Source organism: Lagopus muta, chromosome 9 (assembly GCF_023343835.1).
Source record: "Lagopus muta isolate bLagMut1 chromosome 9, bLagMut1 primary, whole genome shotgun sequence".
Classification (NCBI taxonomy): domain Eukaryota; kingdom Metazoa; phylum Chordata; class Aves; order Galliformes; family Phasianidae; genus Lagopus; species Lagopus muta.
In genome coordinates, this window is record NC_064441.1 from 8,247,987 (window position 1) to 8,267,502 (window position 19,516).

A 19,516-nucleotide genomic window follows, 5' to 3' on the forward strand; every position below is an offset into this window, starting at 1 on the left:
TCACCATTAAAGATGGAATATGGAGATAGATGGTTCACAGGATAATAATTCTTGCAGTCTCTTTTAAGGCCATCTATGTGAAAAGGCAGTGCAACTTGTCTGTAGTGAAACTGTTTTTGGAAGAGTCACGTGGTCCATCAGCACGCTTTGCACAAGTGATTAGAGTTTTATTTGTAGTCATGAAAACCAGATTTTGTATTTCCAGAGCAAATTGTGACTGAAAAAACAGTTCCATTATAGGAATAAATGTAGTTGTGACCTGACTAAAACAAATCTATGGCAGAAAATTAAACCCAGATAACAGAAACAATCTGATCTCATCCTTCAACCCCTGTGAATGCACCATGTAGTTCAGTATGAGCTCAGAGGACAAGCCTTTATTGTGCCTTCTTGTAGACACAGTAATATTGCACATTGCAGAAATTTCCATACAGGCTTCCAAAAATATTAAAAGATGATATACAGCTTATAGTGTAATGCATTCATGGAACAAATTTAGTTGTGAAAATTATAGTCATGAAAGAGTGGAATCCACAGAATGGCTGAGAGATCCCATTACTTCTGAGCATTTGTTGTTTAATCTTCTAATTGATTTATCCCAAATCAAGTTTTCCTAAGTAGAGTTGTACTGAAGGGAATTTTGGGGGGAAGAGGAGAAGAGAGGAAGCTTAACTTGTGTAAGGAGTGTAACACAAGGTAGGGATACTGTCATAGCACGTTGAAATGTAAGTGATGTTGTGGCTCTGTAAGTAGTATGGGCTTTCTAATAACGTGTGATTTGGGCAGAGCAGCCTCAAAAGTAAAGAAGTGTGGCAGTTGAGAAATCTAATCACTAGGGCTTCTTAGTTCAGAACGGAAGTCATATCAGATAAAATGATTTTCATTTTTAACTAAACTGTGTAAAAAAAATCTTTTTCATCTGTGTTGATTGTAAGTACTGATGGATGTGGTGGAAGGCATGATGCAATGGACTTAATGACTTGCTGTCAAGCAGCCAAGCATAGATCAGCTAAATTTGTGAGCGATGACATTCTCCCAGCAGAAGAGATGAAGGATAAAGGCTGAAGAGAAAAGTAATTCCACCTCCTTTTGTCATGAACTGGTGTTCAGGACAAGTCAGTCATTTTCTGTCATGGTCCTCTCCTCTTCAACCTATGCATTCTATTTGTTTTGTATCTGGAAATTACAGAGCTGCAGTAGTGAGCAGTCTGAGTAGAATTAGACTGTCTCATAAGGCGCCCAGATCATTGTGATTCTCTGGAAGTCTTAGTGTACCTGAGCCCTTCCACCACATCCAGGAATGCCCCAGCCACTTAGCACGCCTGGAGTTAGTTTACACTAATGAGCCACCTTTTGCTCTTCAGCTTTCTCCCACTATATAGCCTGATGTGTTTTGCTGCGTGAGTGTGCCGTAGGCTTGTCTCCCAGTCTTGATCAGGTGTCTCATCTTTACACCTCTCTCACAACTCCTATCAGAGTTTATTTCTAATGGAAGAGGTTCATATGATAAAGAAAAAACCAGCCAATCCTCACACCGCGATAGAGGTGAAAAATGCTACCTTGGCTTGGGACTTCTCCCACGCCAGCGTCCAGAGCTCACCAAAGTTGACCCCCAAAGTGAAAAAAGACAAGAAAGTAACCAAGGGCAAGAAAGAGAAAATGAAGCTGCAGAATGAGGGACAGCAAGCTGTGCTGGCAGAACAGAAGGGCCATCTTCTAGTGGACAGTGATGACCATCCTAGCCCCGAGGAGGAGAACAGAATCATCCACCTGGTTAACCTTCGGCTTCAGAGGACTCTGTACAACATTGACTTGGAGATAGAAAAGGTAAGAGAAGAAAGGAGAAAATGTGAGCTCTCAGAAGGCCTCATATTTAGCTGTCCTTTGGAATAAAGAGTGTGGAATGAAGCATATTGCTTTTGAGCACTGCTTTCAAATCCATGGCAGCTGTAGTATCTAGGATGCAGCGTCTGATCTAGATATAAACAGCTGTACATTTTAGCAAACTGGATCTTTGCAAACAGCCTATGGGACGCTGCAGGATATGCAGTCTTCATATCGTGGTTTTGCTACCTGTAGCTTTCAGTATCTGAGCTATTGAGCTTAAAGAATCAGCAGAGAAATGTAGGTGAGCTATTGGTGGATGGTTAATTCCAGCAGCCATCTGACAATTTCATAGCATCTCAGCTATATTCTGGCTAAACGTTTTAGTTGATTAAGTGTTCCAATAGAATATAAAGGTGGATTTTAATTGAAGAATGCACAACTAATTCACTGAGAATTTGAATGTGGTAGAAGGACAAAGAAAGATTTTCAAGAAACAATTGGAGTCCTCATTCCAAGACAGGTAAAAGCATGTATAAACTCAAAGAGAATCTTCCAAGTAATACATGGTATCTTTTACAAATGTAAAAGCAGCTGTGTACCCTTTTTGCCCACTTTAACATTTTTTTAATGGAAGGAAGAAGAACAGTTTTTCTGAATGTATTCCTTGTTAGATGTGGATAGCAGCCCATCCATTTTATTGCAGATAACTGCTTCAGAGTGACTGGATTCCAGCTTTTTCTTGGTCTGTGGTTTTTAGCAAATTGTATCTTACAGTCTGAGATTTCTAATGGATGTGTGTTTCTGAAAATCTGCTGTTTGTTCAGTCCTCCCCTCTTTGTTTTTTCTTATCACACTGACCAGGTGTTGTAAATCAGTTGTGTGAAACCTGTCATTGATCTGTGGATTTTTTTCTTTTCACAGCACTCATGTGCTTTTTTATTTGCTGGCTAAGATACAGATTCTTTTTCTCTTAATCTGGTCTGAAAACAGCAAAAGGACTTTGGAAACCAGGCTCTCAGGAGCATCTTGGTGTATTCTGTTCAGGCAGACCTTGGATCTTTGGCTGAATGCAGTATTCTGTGGGCTTGGGCTTCTGTCAGGCGCAGTCAGAAGGAAACTGATCTTAAGATAGATTCCTTTTCACCTGTGGAGTCTCTCTGGTTTTAGTCCACAGTGGAAAAGTATTCAGTGTTTATTTTTGGAGAATTAGAACATTGTCTCACTTGCATTTCTATTTTGTCCTTTTTCAGTTGTCATTACTGTCTGGTTTTAATCTCTGAGATAAAAGGGTAGTCCTGAAAGGGATGGGAGAATGTAATTAATGAATGTAATGACTACCATACGTATGTTGTTTTTCTGTCTAGGGAAGACTTGTTGGAATCTGTGGCAGTGTGGGGAGTGGAAAAACTTCACTTATTTCAGCAATTTTAGGGCAGGTGAGATGTTCTCTTTTGACTTCTGCTCTTCTTTCTTATCTCCCATTTTGCTTATTTACCCTGTGTAGGAGACTGTCTATAGATATGGCCTGGCATAATTTCATGGTTTTGAATTCCAGATGACCCTTTTGGAGGGTAGCATTGCAGTAAGTGGAACATTTGCATATGTGGCCCAGCAGGCCTGGATTCTCAATGCCACGCTTCGGGACAACATCCTGTTTGGCAGAGAGTACGATGAAGAAAGGTTTGTCAGAAATGTTTGCTCATTTCCACGAAAGCTTAGGAATTCCTGGCCCAAGTGAAGGAAAACTTAATGCAGAGTGTGCTGCAGTTAAAACCTACCCCTGCTTTTGGAGATCTGTCTGTCAGACTCCTTTAAGATTCATTTAAGAGTCTGAATCTCTTGTGTGTGGTCGCTGTGGCTGATGGCTGTCACTGCTCCTCTGCGGTGAGGGCTGCACCTCATGCTTAAGTGCCATCTGACCTCTGCTTGTAGCAGCTGCTGTGGAGCAGCACTGAAATGACATTTGCTCTTGCTGTCCTGGCCCTGCCCTCTGAGTACAATAACTCCCTTTGCTATGTTTGGGCACATTATGTGACCTTCTTCTAGTGGAGGCCACCCCTGGGACCTATGCTAGCAGTCCTTGAAAATAAATTGCCTCGTCGCCTTTCCAGGACATGAGAAGTTGATAATAAATTATTATCCAAACTTTTCTCTTGGGAATCGAAGGCAGATCATTTGCTTAACACTGATGGAATGTCTGCTATTAGTGTAGAAAGTGAAATAATGCTGTGCTAGTTAGATACTTTGGGAAAGAAAAGTGTTCTTATTACTTATCTAATCCATGTTCTTTAGATATAATACTGTGTTGAATGGTTGCTGTCTAAGACCTGACCTAGCCATCCTTCCAAATGGGGACCTGACAGAGGTATAAACTTTGCTTCTAATAAACTACTTAGTAGTTGCAAAAAAAAAAAGTAGAATTTTAATTTGCTGAACTGGGGTGAGGGGGAACACCATAATAATGCTGTGCAAATAAGCCGAGCTGCTGGATTCGCCTTGAGCACCAAAGCTATTGAGGGTAGTCCATGTTTTTGGCTTAGAGGTTACCATTATGGGAGTTTTTCCACTGTGTAGTAAATTTTGCTGCCTAAACAGGAGCTGTTTGAACTTGATTTAAAATAGCTGAGCAAAAAAGTGCTGCAACACTTGAAGCATGTTAACCTTGAGTTAGACTGCATAATGCATTTCAGAAAGGTGTAGACACCTGAACTATAGAATGTGTAATGCTGTGGTGTCCAGCTGTGTGTGGTTTATGTAGAGGCAAAATACTGCAGTCTGCTTCATTCCGGTCATCTCTTGAGTTCTGAATACCTGCACCACAGTGCCATAGAAATAAAGTAACAAGCTTTTGTCTGCACAGATCGGGGAACGAGGGGCGAATCTGAGCGGAGGACAGCGTCAGAGAATCAGTCTGGCCCGAGCCCTGTACAGTGACAGGGACATCTACATCCTTGATGATCCCCTTAGTGCCTTAGATGCTCATGTTGGAAATCACATTTTTAACAGTGCAATAAGGAAGCACTTGAAGTCAAAGACTGTCCTTTTCATCACTCATCAGCTTCAGGTACTAACTACATCTCTCATGCTTGCTTTCTTGGACTCCCCTGTAATGCTGCTGTCTGGTCAGTTACCTTTGGACTGCAGACTGCTGTGCCCCAACTTGTTACAGCAAAGCTCTGTCTCTATACAATGTGTAGTTGAGCTTTATAAACTAGCTTTCTGTGTGTGTGCAGAGCGTGATCTAATTCTTTATTAGGCACAGGGATAAAGACTTGTTCTTGCTGTTGTTCTCTGCAGTATCTTGTTGACTGTGATGAAGTGATCTTCATGAAAGAAGGTTGCATTACTGAACGAGGAAGTCATGAGGAATTAATGAATTTAAGTGGGGACTATGCAACCATTTTTAATAACCTACAACTGGGAGAAACACCACATATTGAGGTACTTGTTTGTCCATTCTAAAGCATTCTGATTTTTCCAATGAAATGGAAAAGTGAAAAATAGCTTTGCGTGTTGGTCTGACCAGTATGCTTGTGGTGGAATCATCTGTGCTTTATCACATTGTATTTGCAATCACAGTTCTTAGTTGGAGAAATGCATAATAGAAAGGACTCTACCAGTGAGCCCATGTGTTGAAGATGTAAGAAACTGTTTTCTCTGGTGGTGCTCTCGTCTCCATTCAGTAGGATATACGTTTAAATTTTCAGTTACTTGATTTTTCCCACTTTTGTCCTGTTTGTTTCTGGAAGTTATTCTTTGGAGTAAGAAACACAAGGTATCAGCAGCCTATTGTTTCAATTGATGAAAGAATCCTTACTCATAAGTTTCAGGATTAAAAAAAAAAAGGAATTACTGAGTCAATCTTTGAGGCCCCTTCCAACCCCTGCAGTTCTGTGAGAAGTTAGCATTGTGGTAAGTGAACAGATAGAAGGTGCTCGGTGGAATGTTAGTGAAAGAAGCAAAGGAATGTCACATACTACTCTGCATATCCATTGTGAGACTTGAAGATTATAGGACTGCTGTTTCAAGATGAATGTAATGACAGTTAACATGAGATTCTCCAGCCTGCATGCTTGGCTGACCTTCAATGTCTCTCTATAAACACTAGCTCACAGAGAGAGCACTGATTTGCATTCCTTGCAGGATAAGAGGAAAGGGAATGGAGTTGGATTCTCTGTGGTTTGATGTGTGCCAGGTGTCTCTTGTCACTTACGGTGCAGGGAGGTGGCTGATGTTCCTGAAGATGTGTAGGGAGTTTCAGTTAAACTGAGCTGCCTCTGACCAGACAGTCATTTCCATTTTGTGGGAATGTGGCCAGGTTTAGAACAGCAGTTGTGTGAGCAGTTTAGTGTTTGGACATCTGATTTCTGGAAGCCTGACTTGGTCCTTAGAGATGTTTCACGAAGAGCTCTCCTGGGAGAAAGGCTAGAGGGAGCATCTGGGGAAAACAAAGCCTCTTAATAACGTTGAGTTGTTATTCTAAGGGACATGGGAGATTGTATCTCGCTGTAGTAGAAGTATAGTTCTACTAAGTATGCATATATTTCCAAAATGGCTTAAAACTAAACCTTGCACACCACCAGTGCAGATTTGTAGCAGTTCAGGTCAATAGAGAAGAAGAATTGAATCCATCAGAGTTGGCAATCATCCATAATAACAGCGAAATTCATATCTCCCCTGAAATCAGTGCTATGCTTTTGAAAGCTTTTATGTTTAGGAGGCAGCTTATTAAGAAGAACTTTTGGTTCAGCTGTGAAAATGTAAAGGAAAATTATTCCTGTATGTTTTGTGTCACTGTTTTCCCACAGATTAACATAAAGAAGAACACAAACAGTTCACTGAAAAGACCCCAGGATAAAGGCACCAAGGCGGGCTCTGTGAAGAAGGAGAAGGTTGTGAAGAAGGAAGAGGGTAACTATGTGGTTGAGTTTTGTACTGCAGTTATTCATACACTGATAAGCTCAAAATGTTTGCTTTCAAACTTCATTATGAATGCACCCCTTAGGTTTGGAAAGCTCTCTCAAGTCCTGGCGGTTCATTGCGGTCGATGGGACTCAGGCAGCAGGCAGAGAGCATTCAGGAATTCATTCAGTGTTGGTGCCAGCACAGTGATGAGAAGTTTGGTCAGTCTGCCACGGATCAGATGCCACTGGTGCGAAGGAGTTCACAGTGCTCTGTCTCCAGCACCACCTCTCCTCTTATCTGAAGAAGGCAGTGTGTGTGGCTTGGCACTTGCACATTCCTAGGCAGGACTTGATGTTTATGTATGAGGAATCTGAAGGTCTGACCTTTGTTGTGGGGTTATCTGTTTAATGTTAACTTTGACCTTTGGCAGGATTTTAGAAGCCTTGGTGAGACTCGTAGTATTGAAGTCTGTGCTGATTAAGCTTCTTCAGACTTGAATGATTCTGCAGGAGTTGTGACTTTTTGAAAAACAACCATTATTTTCCACATATTAAATAATGAGCGTTTCTGAAAGCATTCTGTACAGAGTGGAAGCCACTTTTTGTTTTGTGTATGCTCACAAACTCACAAAAGAGCAACTTTCCTCACTCCTCCCTCCTCTTGTTTCACAGGCCAACTGGTTCAGTTGGAAGAGAAAGGCAAAGGCTCTGTCCCCTGGTCTGTTTATGGCATCTACATTCAGGCAGCCGGAGGCCCCTTTGCATTCCTTGTGATAATGGCACTGTTTGTGCTGAATGTGGGCAGCACGGCTTTTAGCAACTGGTGGCTGAGTTTCTGGATCAAGCAAGGCAGCGGAGTAAGATAAACAGCATTTCTATTCTCTTTTGCTTAATGAGCAGGGGAGTTGCTCTCAGACTCATCCCAAGCAGTCCCAGGAGAACAAACAGGGCTTCCTAACTGAAGTTGTAAGGCTTCCCAAGAGGTGATCTTGCTGGAGAGTTCCATCTCAAGAATGAGAACTCCAGTAATGAAAAAGATGTAATAGCTCATGGGGTTTTATACTGCCCTCTTGTTCCTTGCCTTGGTTTGTCAAAGAGAAGGAAGTGAAAATGTGAAAGAGGCCCCAGCAAGCTGCAGGAAGAATTGCTGGTTTTAGTGCTGCCTTTTGTTTGAATGTGACCTTACCTCTAGCAGGAAACTCTTGTTATGGTTTATGGCTTTAAGTCAAATGACTCCTGGAGCCGCTTTGAAGGATATAATGACTGAAGATTGCTTGGGCCTTTTCCACTCTAGGGGCTTTGATTGCAAGTCTTATTGCCTTCAGAAATTCAAATATGACTGTTGGGTTTGTGGGTTGTTTTTTTTTGGTTATGCTTTAAACATCCTGGTCTCTGAGAATAGATACTGAAGTGCACATTGCCAGCAGTACTAAAATAAACAATGAGATCTGACGTATACCTTAAAAAAAATGTATGACAGTGTATTATTAAAGCAGTTCTGCATCCTGGCAGAAAATAGCTCTGCTTAAGGAGACAATGAACACGCATCCAAGGTGAATAGTTCTGTGTAATAGCACTGGTGATGTACAAGTATCTGACGTTCTGCAGAGCACAAGAAACAATAGATATGAATGGGAGATTAGGAATCAAATGAAGCAACCTTTTAGGGAGTTTCTGATGCTACAGAAATAGCACATACCACCTACCACTTTCTGAAGTATCCAAAGATTACTGAAGTACTTTCTTCAGAATAGAAGTGTCAAAAACAATCAGTGATGGGGGTCAGTTAAATTCTACCATGTGGAATAAGTATGTGCTTAATCCTTATCTTAACTATTCACTGAAACCTTGAATTTCCTGCAGAACACCACTGTGACTTTGGGAAATGACACCGTCATAAGTAACAGCATGAAAGATAACCCCCACATGCACTACTATGCGGGCATCTATGCACTGTCTATGGCAGTGATGTTGATTCTGAAAGCTGTTCGTGGTGTTGTTTTTGTGAAGGTAAGTGTCCGTGCTGCCTGATGCTTTTCTCATGCATCCCTACCCCTCCATCCCTGCTTTGGCACGTTGCTGTCTCTGGGATTTTGGTGACTTTGAGAGGCACTTTGGAGCCAGATAAAGTCAGATCATGGATTGTAAGATCTCTGTTGTGTCATCTCTTGGCGGTGTATCATGCTTTCCCTTAAATTTTTGCTTGAATTAATTCCTTTCACTGATTGAAAGTGCAAAGTGTGTGGGGAAAAAAACTATATTTAAAATTGAAGAGGGAAAATTGGCAGAATTTTTTTTCATGCCTGGAGAGAGAGATCATGTCAGTTACAGACAGACAGACATCTTTTCGTAACGCTCTAACATCTGCTGCACTGTCAGGGCACTCTCAGAGCATCCTCAAGGCTCCATGATGAGCTCTTCAGGCGGATTCTGCGTAGCCCCATGAAGTTCTTCGACACTACGCCTACTGGACGGATTCTCAACAGGTTTTCCAAAGACATGGATGAAGGTATGTCAGTGTAGATTCCACCCCTGTCTCTCTTGTCAGTTGCAATAGACTCAGCAGGAGTTGGGACATAGCAGGGTTCTGCTTGTAGGAGGCAGCTGATATCTCAGGTCTGTCTGTTCACTTATAAGTAAATGCATAGCTGCTTTTGCACCTGCAGTCTGCATGTGACAGTCTTAGCAGTTAATGCAGGAGAACCTGGAGTATCAGTGAAGTTCATGAGCAGAAAAGGTGGCAATTCGGTCAGAGCTGCATCAGTGCTATTTCTGTTAGTGGGAATAATTGGAAGAACAACTAGCATTTAAGAAGATAAAAGTGCCTCTAATGATGACACATTTTGCATTCAAAAAAAGCCATGAGAAACCACTGTTCCTGTCAGTGATGATGCACAGCTGGACTGAATTGCTTTATATGGGTTGTTTTAGCCTCCTGTACTCAAAATTTTTTCCCTTGTTCTTTTCCAGTGGATGTTCGTTTGCCATTTCAAGCAGAAATGTTCATCCAGAACGTTATCCTTGTGTTCTTCTGTGTGGGGGTGATTTCTGGGGTATTCCCTTGGTTCCTGGTGGCAGTGGGTCCCCTCATCGTCCTGTTCATGGTTCTGCATGCTGTGTCTAGGTAAGTGCTTCAGCTGCTGTGACTAAAAGTAGAGATACTTGGACCTGTTAGTAGGGAAACGGGGATCTTTAAATATATATGCATCAGTACAGTGGTTGTACATGGCACTTAAAAGTGCTTCTTTCTTTCCAGAGTCTTTATTCGAGAGCTCAAGCGTCTGGATAACATCACGCAGTCTCCGTTCCTGTCTCACATTACATCCAGCATACAGGGGCTCTCCACGATCCATGCATACCACAAAGGACAGGAATTCCTGCACAGGTCAGTCTGAATACCTAGCTGAGAGTGATGGAGCAAAAAGCAGAGTGTGACAGCTTAACATTCAGAAGGACTTTACTGGTGTTTAGCTGGTGACATACATTGGGTGTAACAGTGAAAATTAATTCTTTGGGAGGAAAAATGAGGAAGGGCAAGAAGGAGAATGGGAAGGAAAAACAGTCTGGTAGCCAACTGGGAAGAACAGTGCTGGAGTCCCAGATGAGTGCCCCCTTCTGGGCTTCTCTGCAGCAGGTGGCAATGATAATGGTGAGGGCAATTTTTTGGCATGTTAACTAATCCCCTGTGTGCCTATTGGTGAGCTGTGCACCTGTATACCTAGACAACATTTATCAAGTATTTGAGTGACTATTATCCACTTTGTCATGGACTACGTTTGGTTTTCTCTGGTGTCAACTAAAACTGCAGAATAACTGATAGTGAGGGAAAGTGAGACCTCTCTCCTGTGAGTGGTATTTGCTTCCATGAGAACCTGCTGTAACGATGTCAGATACTGCAGGTGCAAGGTGTCATGAGACCAGCAGTGTGGGAGCAAGAGAAAATTGTCCCAGAGGTTTTGGGAAGACAGTGCTTAGATAGCAGCTTAGATGAAATGGAGCAGGAAAGCACTCTGCTGTGCAGCTGTGATTGGTGTGAAACTGAATTGCAAGATCAGATAGCAGAATGCTAGGTTTTCTGTAGCACTGCGAGCTCAGGAAGGTATACTAACATCTTATTTCTGTATTTCAGGTATCAGGAGCTCCTTGATGACAATCAGGCACCATTTTACCTGTTCAGCTGTGCAATGCGCTGGCTGGCTGTACGGCTGGACATTATCAGCATTGCTCTTATCACAACCACTGGCCTTATGATTGTTCTGATGCATGGCCAGATTCCTCCAGCCTACGCTGGACTGGCTATCTCATATGCTGTGCAAGTGAGTGTGTCTGCATGACTTACTCCCTTATTGAATGTACCTCACAGTAATAAGTGAGAGTAACAGACCAGTGAATGCTTCCTAAATATACAAGAATGGGAAAAGATGGGGGGAAGTCAACTGGGGGTCAGCATCACAGCTCAGAATGGTTACTGGTTCTGTTGTTTGCGCTGTTCTGCCTCCTGGTGGTAATAACACAACATTACAGAATTCAGATGGCTAACACTTAAGGCTGTTGCTTGTGGGAAACCTTCCTAAGCTTCTGGCTTTTGAAGCAATTCATAAATGAAGGTTATCTTGAAGTTAAATGTAAGGGGTCCAAGACAAGAGTACTTGTGGCAAGTATCCTTTAGCTTAGTTATTAAATCAATTAAAAGATACATTTCTCTCTGTTTCCTCCCATCATCCAGTTAACAGGGTTATTCCAGTTTACAGTCAGACTTGCTTCAGAAACAGAAGCTCGCTTCACGTCGGTGGAGAGGATCGATCACTACATCAAGGTAGGGCAGCAGCACATCCAGCTGAATTTCTTGTTTGTCACGAGGGTAGGAGAAGAGGAAGCCAGCCATGGTCCACCTTAGTATGAAATGTGTACCACAGAGCAGTGTGCCAGGTACTGCCTGATCCCTCTCACTGCACTAAGTAAAATGGTTTATCACTCCTGGCCTTCAGTGACAAAGCCTGTAGTCGTAGGCTACAGTTACAAGTTTTATAAGCTATCATTTGAGATCCCAAATAAGTTATGCTTTTTGAAATTATCTTTGTCTTGCTCATCTCTCCAGACAGACATTTTATTATGAAACTCTGAAACTACTGTGAAGCTAAAGTGGAAGGTTGGGTGTCTTACCAAATTTGAGGCTTGGCTTCTTTCAGTGTAAGCACTGAGGTTGTTTTTTGAGCACCAAACTCAGAGAGAGCCTGTTCTTTGGTAGAAGACCATTGTTTTTCTCAAACCCTTGAGGGTGCAATTAATCTGCCTCTGGCTTAGGTTACTGCAGGTGTCCACAACTGACAAAGTCCTCGTGGGATCTCTCTATAGGCAGTGTAAGAAAAAGGGTCTCTCCACAGGCCAATTATTAACCATTCTGAATGTTTTTAATTAAAATGCAGAGAAATCACACTGTAGAAATATTGACTTCTTTGTAGTTACCATGAAGGAGTTGATGGGTTGTGATTCAGTGGAGATGTTTGCATTTAGGTGCTTAAAGCTGTGTGACATTTATCTCCTGGCAGGATTTCTGCCATTCTCTGAGGCTGGTTGTGCAACTATGAGAAAGTGATCTTCATTTTAAACATGTTAAATATCCTTTTGATTTTGAAGTTCTGCTTTTCATAAGGTGTGAACTGCTTAAATGAGGCACTGTTGCTGAGGGCTGTAACAGTGAAAGTGAGCTGGAAGGGGCCTGACTGGCTCAATGATTTAACAAAACAGGAAAGAATGAGGAATAGGAGAATAATATTTGTACAATATTTCATGTAGGTGTTTACTTCTGTGTCAGAATCAACAGAGGAGACCCTGGCACAGCACAGCCAAAGAGACACAAAAATATAGCAGATGTCACATCTAATTTTTGGAAGATCAGAAAACTCAATAAGATTGTGGACATAAAAAATAGGCCTAAAATACATCTTTAATTCTATTGATGAAAAACACTGTTGGGAAGAAGGTCCAATGTCATTATTGAGGCAGCAGCAGGGAATTCTAGTGTGGCAGTGAGAGACTGAGAAACTGCTTCTGAGAACTGGTCCTGTATCCAGCCACACCGTTCATCTGAAAGCTGCTGCACACCGATGTGGGCTGAGTCTGCAGAGAGCTACTGAAAGCTGCAGCTTTCCTTTTTAGTGCTTTGTTTACTGGAAACTGAACTTTCCTTTTCTTTTTAAAGACTCTTTCCCTGGAAGCTCCTGCTCGAATTAAGAACAAAGCTCCCCCTCTGGATTGGCCGCAGGAAGGTGAAGTTGTTTTTGAAAATGCAGAGATGCGGTACCGAGAAAATCTCCCTCTGGTGCTTAAAAAAGTGTCCTTTACCATCAGACCCAAGGAAAAGATTGGCATTGTGGGAAGGACGGGCTCGGGTAAGGAGGAACACCAGGCAGAGCTAACATACTGCAGCTACAGGACGGTTGGTGGGTCTGGTTTCTGTGTTTGAATAAGTGGATTGCCTAAGAGTGGTCCAGTAAGCTGCCATCTGTTCACACACACACGTGAGAGGGATCCCTAAACAATAAAAACAAGCTTCCTTTTAAAACAGAGGCGTATCCTACTGTGCCTGAGCCCCAATATGCTTATAGTGTTTAACACTCCAAGCCACTGAGCAGCACAGGATGCTGCCTGCAAATGCTCATCGTGGCTTATTTGAGTGGCATGGAAGATGTTTGTGCTGGTGCTGCAGGTAGATTTGGCTCTACGCTGTCTCAGGAGTTTGATTGCAAGACATTTTACACCAGCTCCAAAATGGGATTTTTAAATATGCAGTTGTTACTGCTTACAAGTTTAAATGCTGAACCTCAGCACTTACACCATTGTTTACTTCAGGTTATTTTAAATCACCACTCCTACTAAAGGACAAGTTTTGAAATGCTGTCTCGTCTCAAATCTGCTGTGATTCTGATACTAGTTTCTACACTGGTATGTTTTCCTGTCTCGTTTTTAGGGAAGTCTTCCCTTGGAATGGCACTCTTTCGTTTGGTTGAACTGTCTGGAGGCTGCATTAAAATTGATGGAGTGAAAATAAACGACATTGGTTTGGCAGATCTTCGCAGCAAACTCTCAATAATCCCTCAGGAACCGGTGCTGTTCAGTGGCACTGTAAGGTCAGTGCACCATAATAAGTCAGGAAGGACAAGGCAGCTGCCAGCTCACACTGAATGAGATGGTTGTGACTAGAACAAAGGCATCCTGGCTTCTGTTCTGTTTTTACAACAGAGCAAAAAGCACAGGTAAATGGACTTGGAGTCACCCATGTGGAATCATCTCAGTGATCATCCTTTGTGGATCTCTTGCTTCTCCTTTAGATTTGCTTGAAATTTTTGCATCTTGGTCTTCTGTTTTTACTCTGTAATTTCTTGGCTACTTATATAGTGGGAACATCTGATTTCCTTGGCAAGGAAATTCTCTCAGTGGATGTTAGATGGGAATTGTCCATCTGGACAGATTACTGCACTGCTGTTTTGCCATTCATTGCTGAAAAACAAATTCTGATTACGCTTTCTGCTTCCCCCTCCAGATCAAACTTGGATCCTTTCAATCAATACAGTGAGGAGCAAATCTGGGTTGCTTTGGAGAGGACTCACATGAAGGAGTGTGTAAGTATTATGGTGTCTATGGGATATCTGTTTGTGTTTTGGCTTTCCAAGCTATGCATTCTACTAGTGGCTAATCCAGAGACCCTCCTGTAGAGGTATTTCTCTGCAGTTTTTTCCCTTTGCAATGCTTTATTTCTAAAGATGAGATGGAATGTTTGGAGAATGCCACCTTTCAAAAGCTACTCTTTAGTACATAGCACAGCAGAGCATTGCTCCATCACAGAGACTCTTCAGGATCTACAGAATTTCAAAAGTGATGCTGTTCTGTGTGCCTTAGGTAGATGTGCATTCTGCATTTACATTTTTAAGTGTAAATGTCACACATGCATATTCATACAGCAGTTAAAATCTGTCCTTTGTGAGGCTTTCTGCAGCAAGTCTCCATGCTGTGGCACTCGTGCCTTAGAGACACAAAAGGCTTGTTCAGCTCTGAGGCTTTTTTCTCTCTCCTTTCCCACGCAGGTTGCCCAGCTGCCTATGAAACTCGACTCAGAAGTAATGGAAAATGGGGAAAACTTTTCAGTTGGAGAGAGGCAGTTACTGTGCATAGCTCGAGCTCTGCTGCGTCGCTGCAAGGTGAGCTTATTGATGGGAGAAAGCTGGTGATATCAGATTGGTAGCATTGAGAGATGGCTTTCTTTTTCATTCAGATTTATTCAAGCTGGTACAGGGGTTGCACCAACAGATACTGGTGTAGGGTGAAATGTGCCTGTCAAAACTGCCTTTGTGACCACAACTCTGTAAAGATTGCTGTGACCAGGAGTTGCCACAGCTGGCAATTCAGCCCGTTCTGCATATTTCGATATTCAGAAAGGGACAGAGTCACTGTGAAGTAACAGCCAGGATTATGCACTGCTTTCAGATTTTGATACTGGATGAAGCAACAGCTGCTATGGACACAGAGACTGACTTGCTGATTCAGGAGACCATCAGAGAGGCATTTGCAGACTGCACGATGTTAACAATTGCTCATCGCCTGCATACGGTACTGGGTTCGGATCGGATCATGGTGCTAACACAAGGACAGGTGAGCAGAAAGACTTCTGTGGCTTCAGTTCCTGCTGCAGTCTGGTGGTGCCACGTGTATGGGCTGAACTGAAGGAACAGCTGGCATTGCTGTAGAAAATCCTGTGTGTTCCTTCATGTCCTTGGTTGTAATTCTCCAACGACGTCACTAATTGCCTCAACATGACAAGATCAAAGATGGAAAAATCTCTTTTACATTCCAAGAAAATACCACAGGGTAACAAACTCCTTAAAGTGTTTTTAATTGTCCTATGTAGGTTTAATTTTGGTGTGGGTAACGATGTAAGCACCTCTGCTGGAGCTCAGCAGCAGTTTGCAAAGCATTCTGATACCGAACTGACATGTGACAGATAAGCACTTTTTAGGCTATAAACACTTAAAGGGAAACGTAGGAACACTTGAGAACACTCTTGAATGTAAAGAAATAAAAACCAGAGCATCTGCCTCAGTTTGCTTGCCAGAGCCACCAGAGGTTGCTGCCTGCTGGGTTCTCCCAGCATCTGTGTAGTGTAGTTTAAACATCCCTGGTTGTAGCGTCAGAGCATGAAGGCAGAGGCTTTCACTGTCTGTTGTCTCACCTAAAGGCTGCCAAGTTTTGTCTTCCTCACTGCCGTGTGACAGATCCAAGGGGGCGTGGGTGGGAATCCATCTTCTGCTGCTCCTCCTGACGTGCTTTACCTGCCTTGTTTGTTTTTAGGTGGTGGAATTCGACACGCCGTCTGCCCTCCTGGCCAATGAGAACTCGCGCTTCTATGCTATGTTTGCTGCTGCAGAGAACAAGGTCGCTGTCAAGGGCTAAAATTCAGGGCAAAGTCACTTTAATTTGGGAGAGCTACACTCCCTGCCTGTGGCAGGCCAGCTCTCCCTCCTCCTCCAAGCAGATTATTGCCTTTTCATCTTTTATTTTTTAGCACAGTATGTCAAGCCAGAGAGTTTTTAAACCCGTGTCAGAAGAATTCTTCATGTTTTTATTATTGTATTTATTCCATAATCATATTACTAATTTTTTGGTTATTAAATGCACTCTACGAATGGCTCAGGGAGCCATAGTTATAAATGTATCAGAGGCCTATAATGAAGCTTTATACATGTAGCTATATCTATACATAATTCTGTATATAGCCTATATTTACAGTGGAAATGTAAGCTGTTTATTTTATATTAAAATAAGCACTGTATTAATAACAGTGCATATTCTTTTCTATCATTTTTGTACAGTTTATGGTACCCGAGATCTGGCTTTGTTATCAGGCTGTATCAGACACCATTTTGTCTCCTACGGCGTCTTTTCCTAGTGCCAGATTTTCTGCGTGTCTGAGTGGAAGTGAAGCTTTGCAATAGTGTCCTTTATTGTCACATTGTTGTCTAGCACAGGGGAGAAGAGCACTGTGGTGTAACTCTATAGCATTGTAATTTATCAAAGCTGTTTGGAGCATCGCTCATGTTCACACGGCAGCGGCTGCTGCTTGCCATAATGCTTTCCCAAAGCAGGGTTTTTAGTGATCTCCTGACTGGAGAACCACTCCTGGGTCACGTTAAGGCCTCATTTTCTCAGTGTCTCGATGCAGTATTTCTGACTGTGTCAGCAGGGTTTATGCTCTTTCTGCTTCGCTGATCTAACACAACCAGAATGTAACTGTTTATGGAATGATGTGTAACAAATTAATCGTAAGGTTCAAACCATTACCCTGTATGCTGGCAGGAAAGCCTTTTCCAAGTTGCTCCAACTGACTGACTCCTTTATCTTGAAGCTGCTAACACCCCTCAGAGGTTTAGGTTGGCTTTCACTGGCATGAGTAACACTAACTCTTTGTTCCGCTCACGTATACTAAGGTCAAACAACACCAATGTTTCCTGTTTCTTTATTGCACACTTGTTAAGGAAACAGTCCCCCACTCCACGTCTCCGGGAACTTCCGACGGGTTCCTGCTGATCAGGATGTAACACTGGTGTAGGATGTTGTTTTCTTACTGTGAAGAGACCTACCTCAGGTTACTAGGTCCTGTGTAGTGCGTTGCCATGATCACTGTACGCCATCCCTGTCCGACGGGACCTGCGGCCCGCTGGGCACGGTCGCTCCTCTAATAGCCGTGACTTATGGAATGGTCAGCGTTGCATGTCTTTGTCAACTTGGGCATTTTGTAGCCTTAGCATGTTTGCAGAATGTCTCGCCGAGGCAAAAATCTGAAAAGTGAATAAAACTATTTTGGGTTTTGTAAATTGTATTGGCTTCAGCCGTTTGTTTTGAGCGTGTAAATCACTTCTCACCTTTCTGAGCCCTGTGTCGGTTGTTGCAGCCTGGCTTTCTTCTCCTCTCTGCACCACGGCCTCATTTTTTTTCCTTCAGAGTGGGGTTTTTTTCTTCAAGCAAATGCAGTGGGTAACTTGTGCCCTGCAGTGTGGAGGAGGCTGGCAGTGCGTGTCTGTGCTGAGCAGGACAGAGAGTAATGCTTTATAATGCTAGTGCTCAAGTCATAGCAATGGGGAGGCCAGGTGGAATACAGAAAATCTTTTAGGCTGGGACATTTTCATGTTCTTTACCTACGTGTGTTACTGTTCATAAAGTAACACAACTGCAGGGTCACAGCAGTGAGCATTCTGACCACTACGGCAGGTAAACCATACCGTTCACAGGGCTTAGACTGTGGCCTGAAGGCAGCAGCACATAAAGCATCATTGGTTGAAGTCTGAATACTTTTTAAGGGAGAGAGAGAACATGAAGTGGCCTAAGGCTGCCACTGACCTTGTCCTCCTTCTTCTTCCAGGCTGGGAGTTCCTTCAGCTTTCCCGATGCCAGCCCTGGCTCTTGCCGGCAGTGACCCAGAAAGCTAACTTGCAGAAAGTCCACCCTCCAAAATCAGAATGCTGTACAGAGGAGACAGGAAGGCACACCTGAGGGGAGGCAGAGTGAGACTGCTCTTTTCAGTAGGTGCTAACACTAGCATAGCTGTGAGAGGGAGCTGCGCTCAGGATTCATTACACCAGTCGTGCTCTTCTGAATTGGTGAACGTGGTCCAAGAGCAACAGATGCACAATTTGAGAGGAATGTACCTAAGATAGCTTTCAGGTGTGCTGTATGGACCTTGGGAATTTCATCCATTCTGGGCACCGAGTGCAACAGGTCCTGATTGTCCTAAGGTTGGAAATTCTAAGGACGTGTTCCTGCTTGTCTGCTCTTGTCTGGTTGGTGCAGCATTACTGCTCGCTTGGGACACCAAACAAAATGGAGGCTGGAGGCTTCTAAAACCACCCAGTGACATTGCTCTGCAGTGTGATGGGCATAATGACATCTGAGGTCGGGCCCTGAAGCTGTGCCAGTCTGAGTGCCTGTGGGGACGTCGCTGGTACCTCTGGTGAAGATTGATTGATATGTGGACAGATGCAGAGCGCTGGGGCTGTGCTCTGCTGCTCAGCCCTCCAGGAAACCCAGAGGGAGAGTGGGCAGCCTTAGAACAGTGCTAGAAACATAAACTGAGAAAGGACATTTATTTCTAGAGGTGAATGGGATGACTGAGACACGGGGAAAGGTATTGGGAGGAAAGGATGGGTGCAGTAAATGAAGCTTACAAGAAGAATGCGTAGAGAAAAATGAGGGGAGGACAAAAAGTTCCTCTGAGTTAGAATGGAGTGAGGACAGAATTGCTTCCTGAAGATGCGTCCAAAGAATACAATGAGAAAGTGCCGGGAAGCTGCAGTACCCGTGGCAGGCAAGCAGCTTTCCTGAACGTTGTTTTGTGCTGGGGCCGCATGGCGTTTGGCTATGAGCAGTCACCCCAGGTGCTGCGGGCGGCCGCAGCGTCAGGCCGGGCCGGGCTCACTCTGCGGTGCGGGCCGTTCGGCGCTGCCTGCAGCTGAGCCTGCCGTGCCGCGCCGTGCCGCCCGGGCGCGTCGGTGCGATGGCAAACGATGCGACTCCGCTGTCAGAGGTGTGAGCTTTGGGGGCCCTTGGGAACGTACGCTGTGGATTCGTCAAACCCACAGCCACATCATAAACATTCGCGTGTCACTTAGGAGCTGCCTTGGCGACCCAACGACTGGCACGGCGGCTGTGCCGGGGCTCGGAGCGTCTGCGCGCGCAGGCGGCGGGCGGCGCAGAGCGGGGCGGGGCAGCCCAGCCCAACCCACGCAGCCCCTTCC

The 19,516-nt window shown here is 43.6% G+C and overlaps 1 protein-coding gene across 5 annotated transcripts in view; it reads left to right on the plus strand.

Annotated features, from left to right (window-relative positions):
• The window catches only part of ABCC5 (ATP binding cassette subfamily C member 5), a 39,065-nt gene extending 20,758 nt beyond the window's left edge, over window positions 1–18,307 (plus strand). For 4 of the 5 annotated variants that reach the window (XM_048954287.1, XM_048954288.1, XM_048954289.1 and 1 more), the window contains 21 exons: window positions 1,477–1,827; window positions 3,192–3,263; window positions 3,383–3,507; window positions 4,120–4,192; window positions 4,688–4,891; window positions 5,125–5,268; window positions 6,636–6,738; window positions 7,404–7,588; window positions 8,595–8,741; window positions 9,111–9,240; window positions 9,702–9,855; window positions 9,988–10,116; window positions 10,861–11,047; window positions 11,458–11,547; window positions 12,934–13,123; window positions 13,702–13,861; window positions 14,275–14,353; window positions 14,816–14,929; window positions 15,216–15,380; window positions 16,077–16,160; window positions 18,145–18,307. In XM_048954287.1, coding sequence (XP_048810244.1) covers window positions 1,477–1,827; window positions 3,192–3,263; window positions 3,383–3,507; window positions 4,120–4,192; window positions 4,688–4,891; window positions 5,125–5,268; window positions 6,636–6,738; window positions 7,404–7,588; window positions 8,595–8,741; window positions 9,111–9,240; window positions 9,702–9,855; window positions 9,988–10,116; window positions 10,861–11,047; window positions 11,458–11,547; window positions 12,934–13,123; window positions 13,702–13,861; window positions 14,275–14,353; window positions 14,816–14,929; window positions 15,216–15,380; window positions 16,077–16,160; window positions 18,145–18,198 — 2,940 coding nt within the window. In that variant the 3' untranslated portion in view covers window positions 18,199–18,307. The other variant, XM_048954291.1, reaches the window with a different exon arrangement.
• Window positions 18,308–19,516: the final 1,209 nt, after the last annotated feature.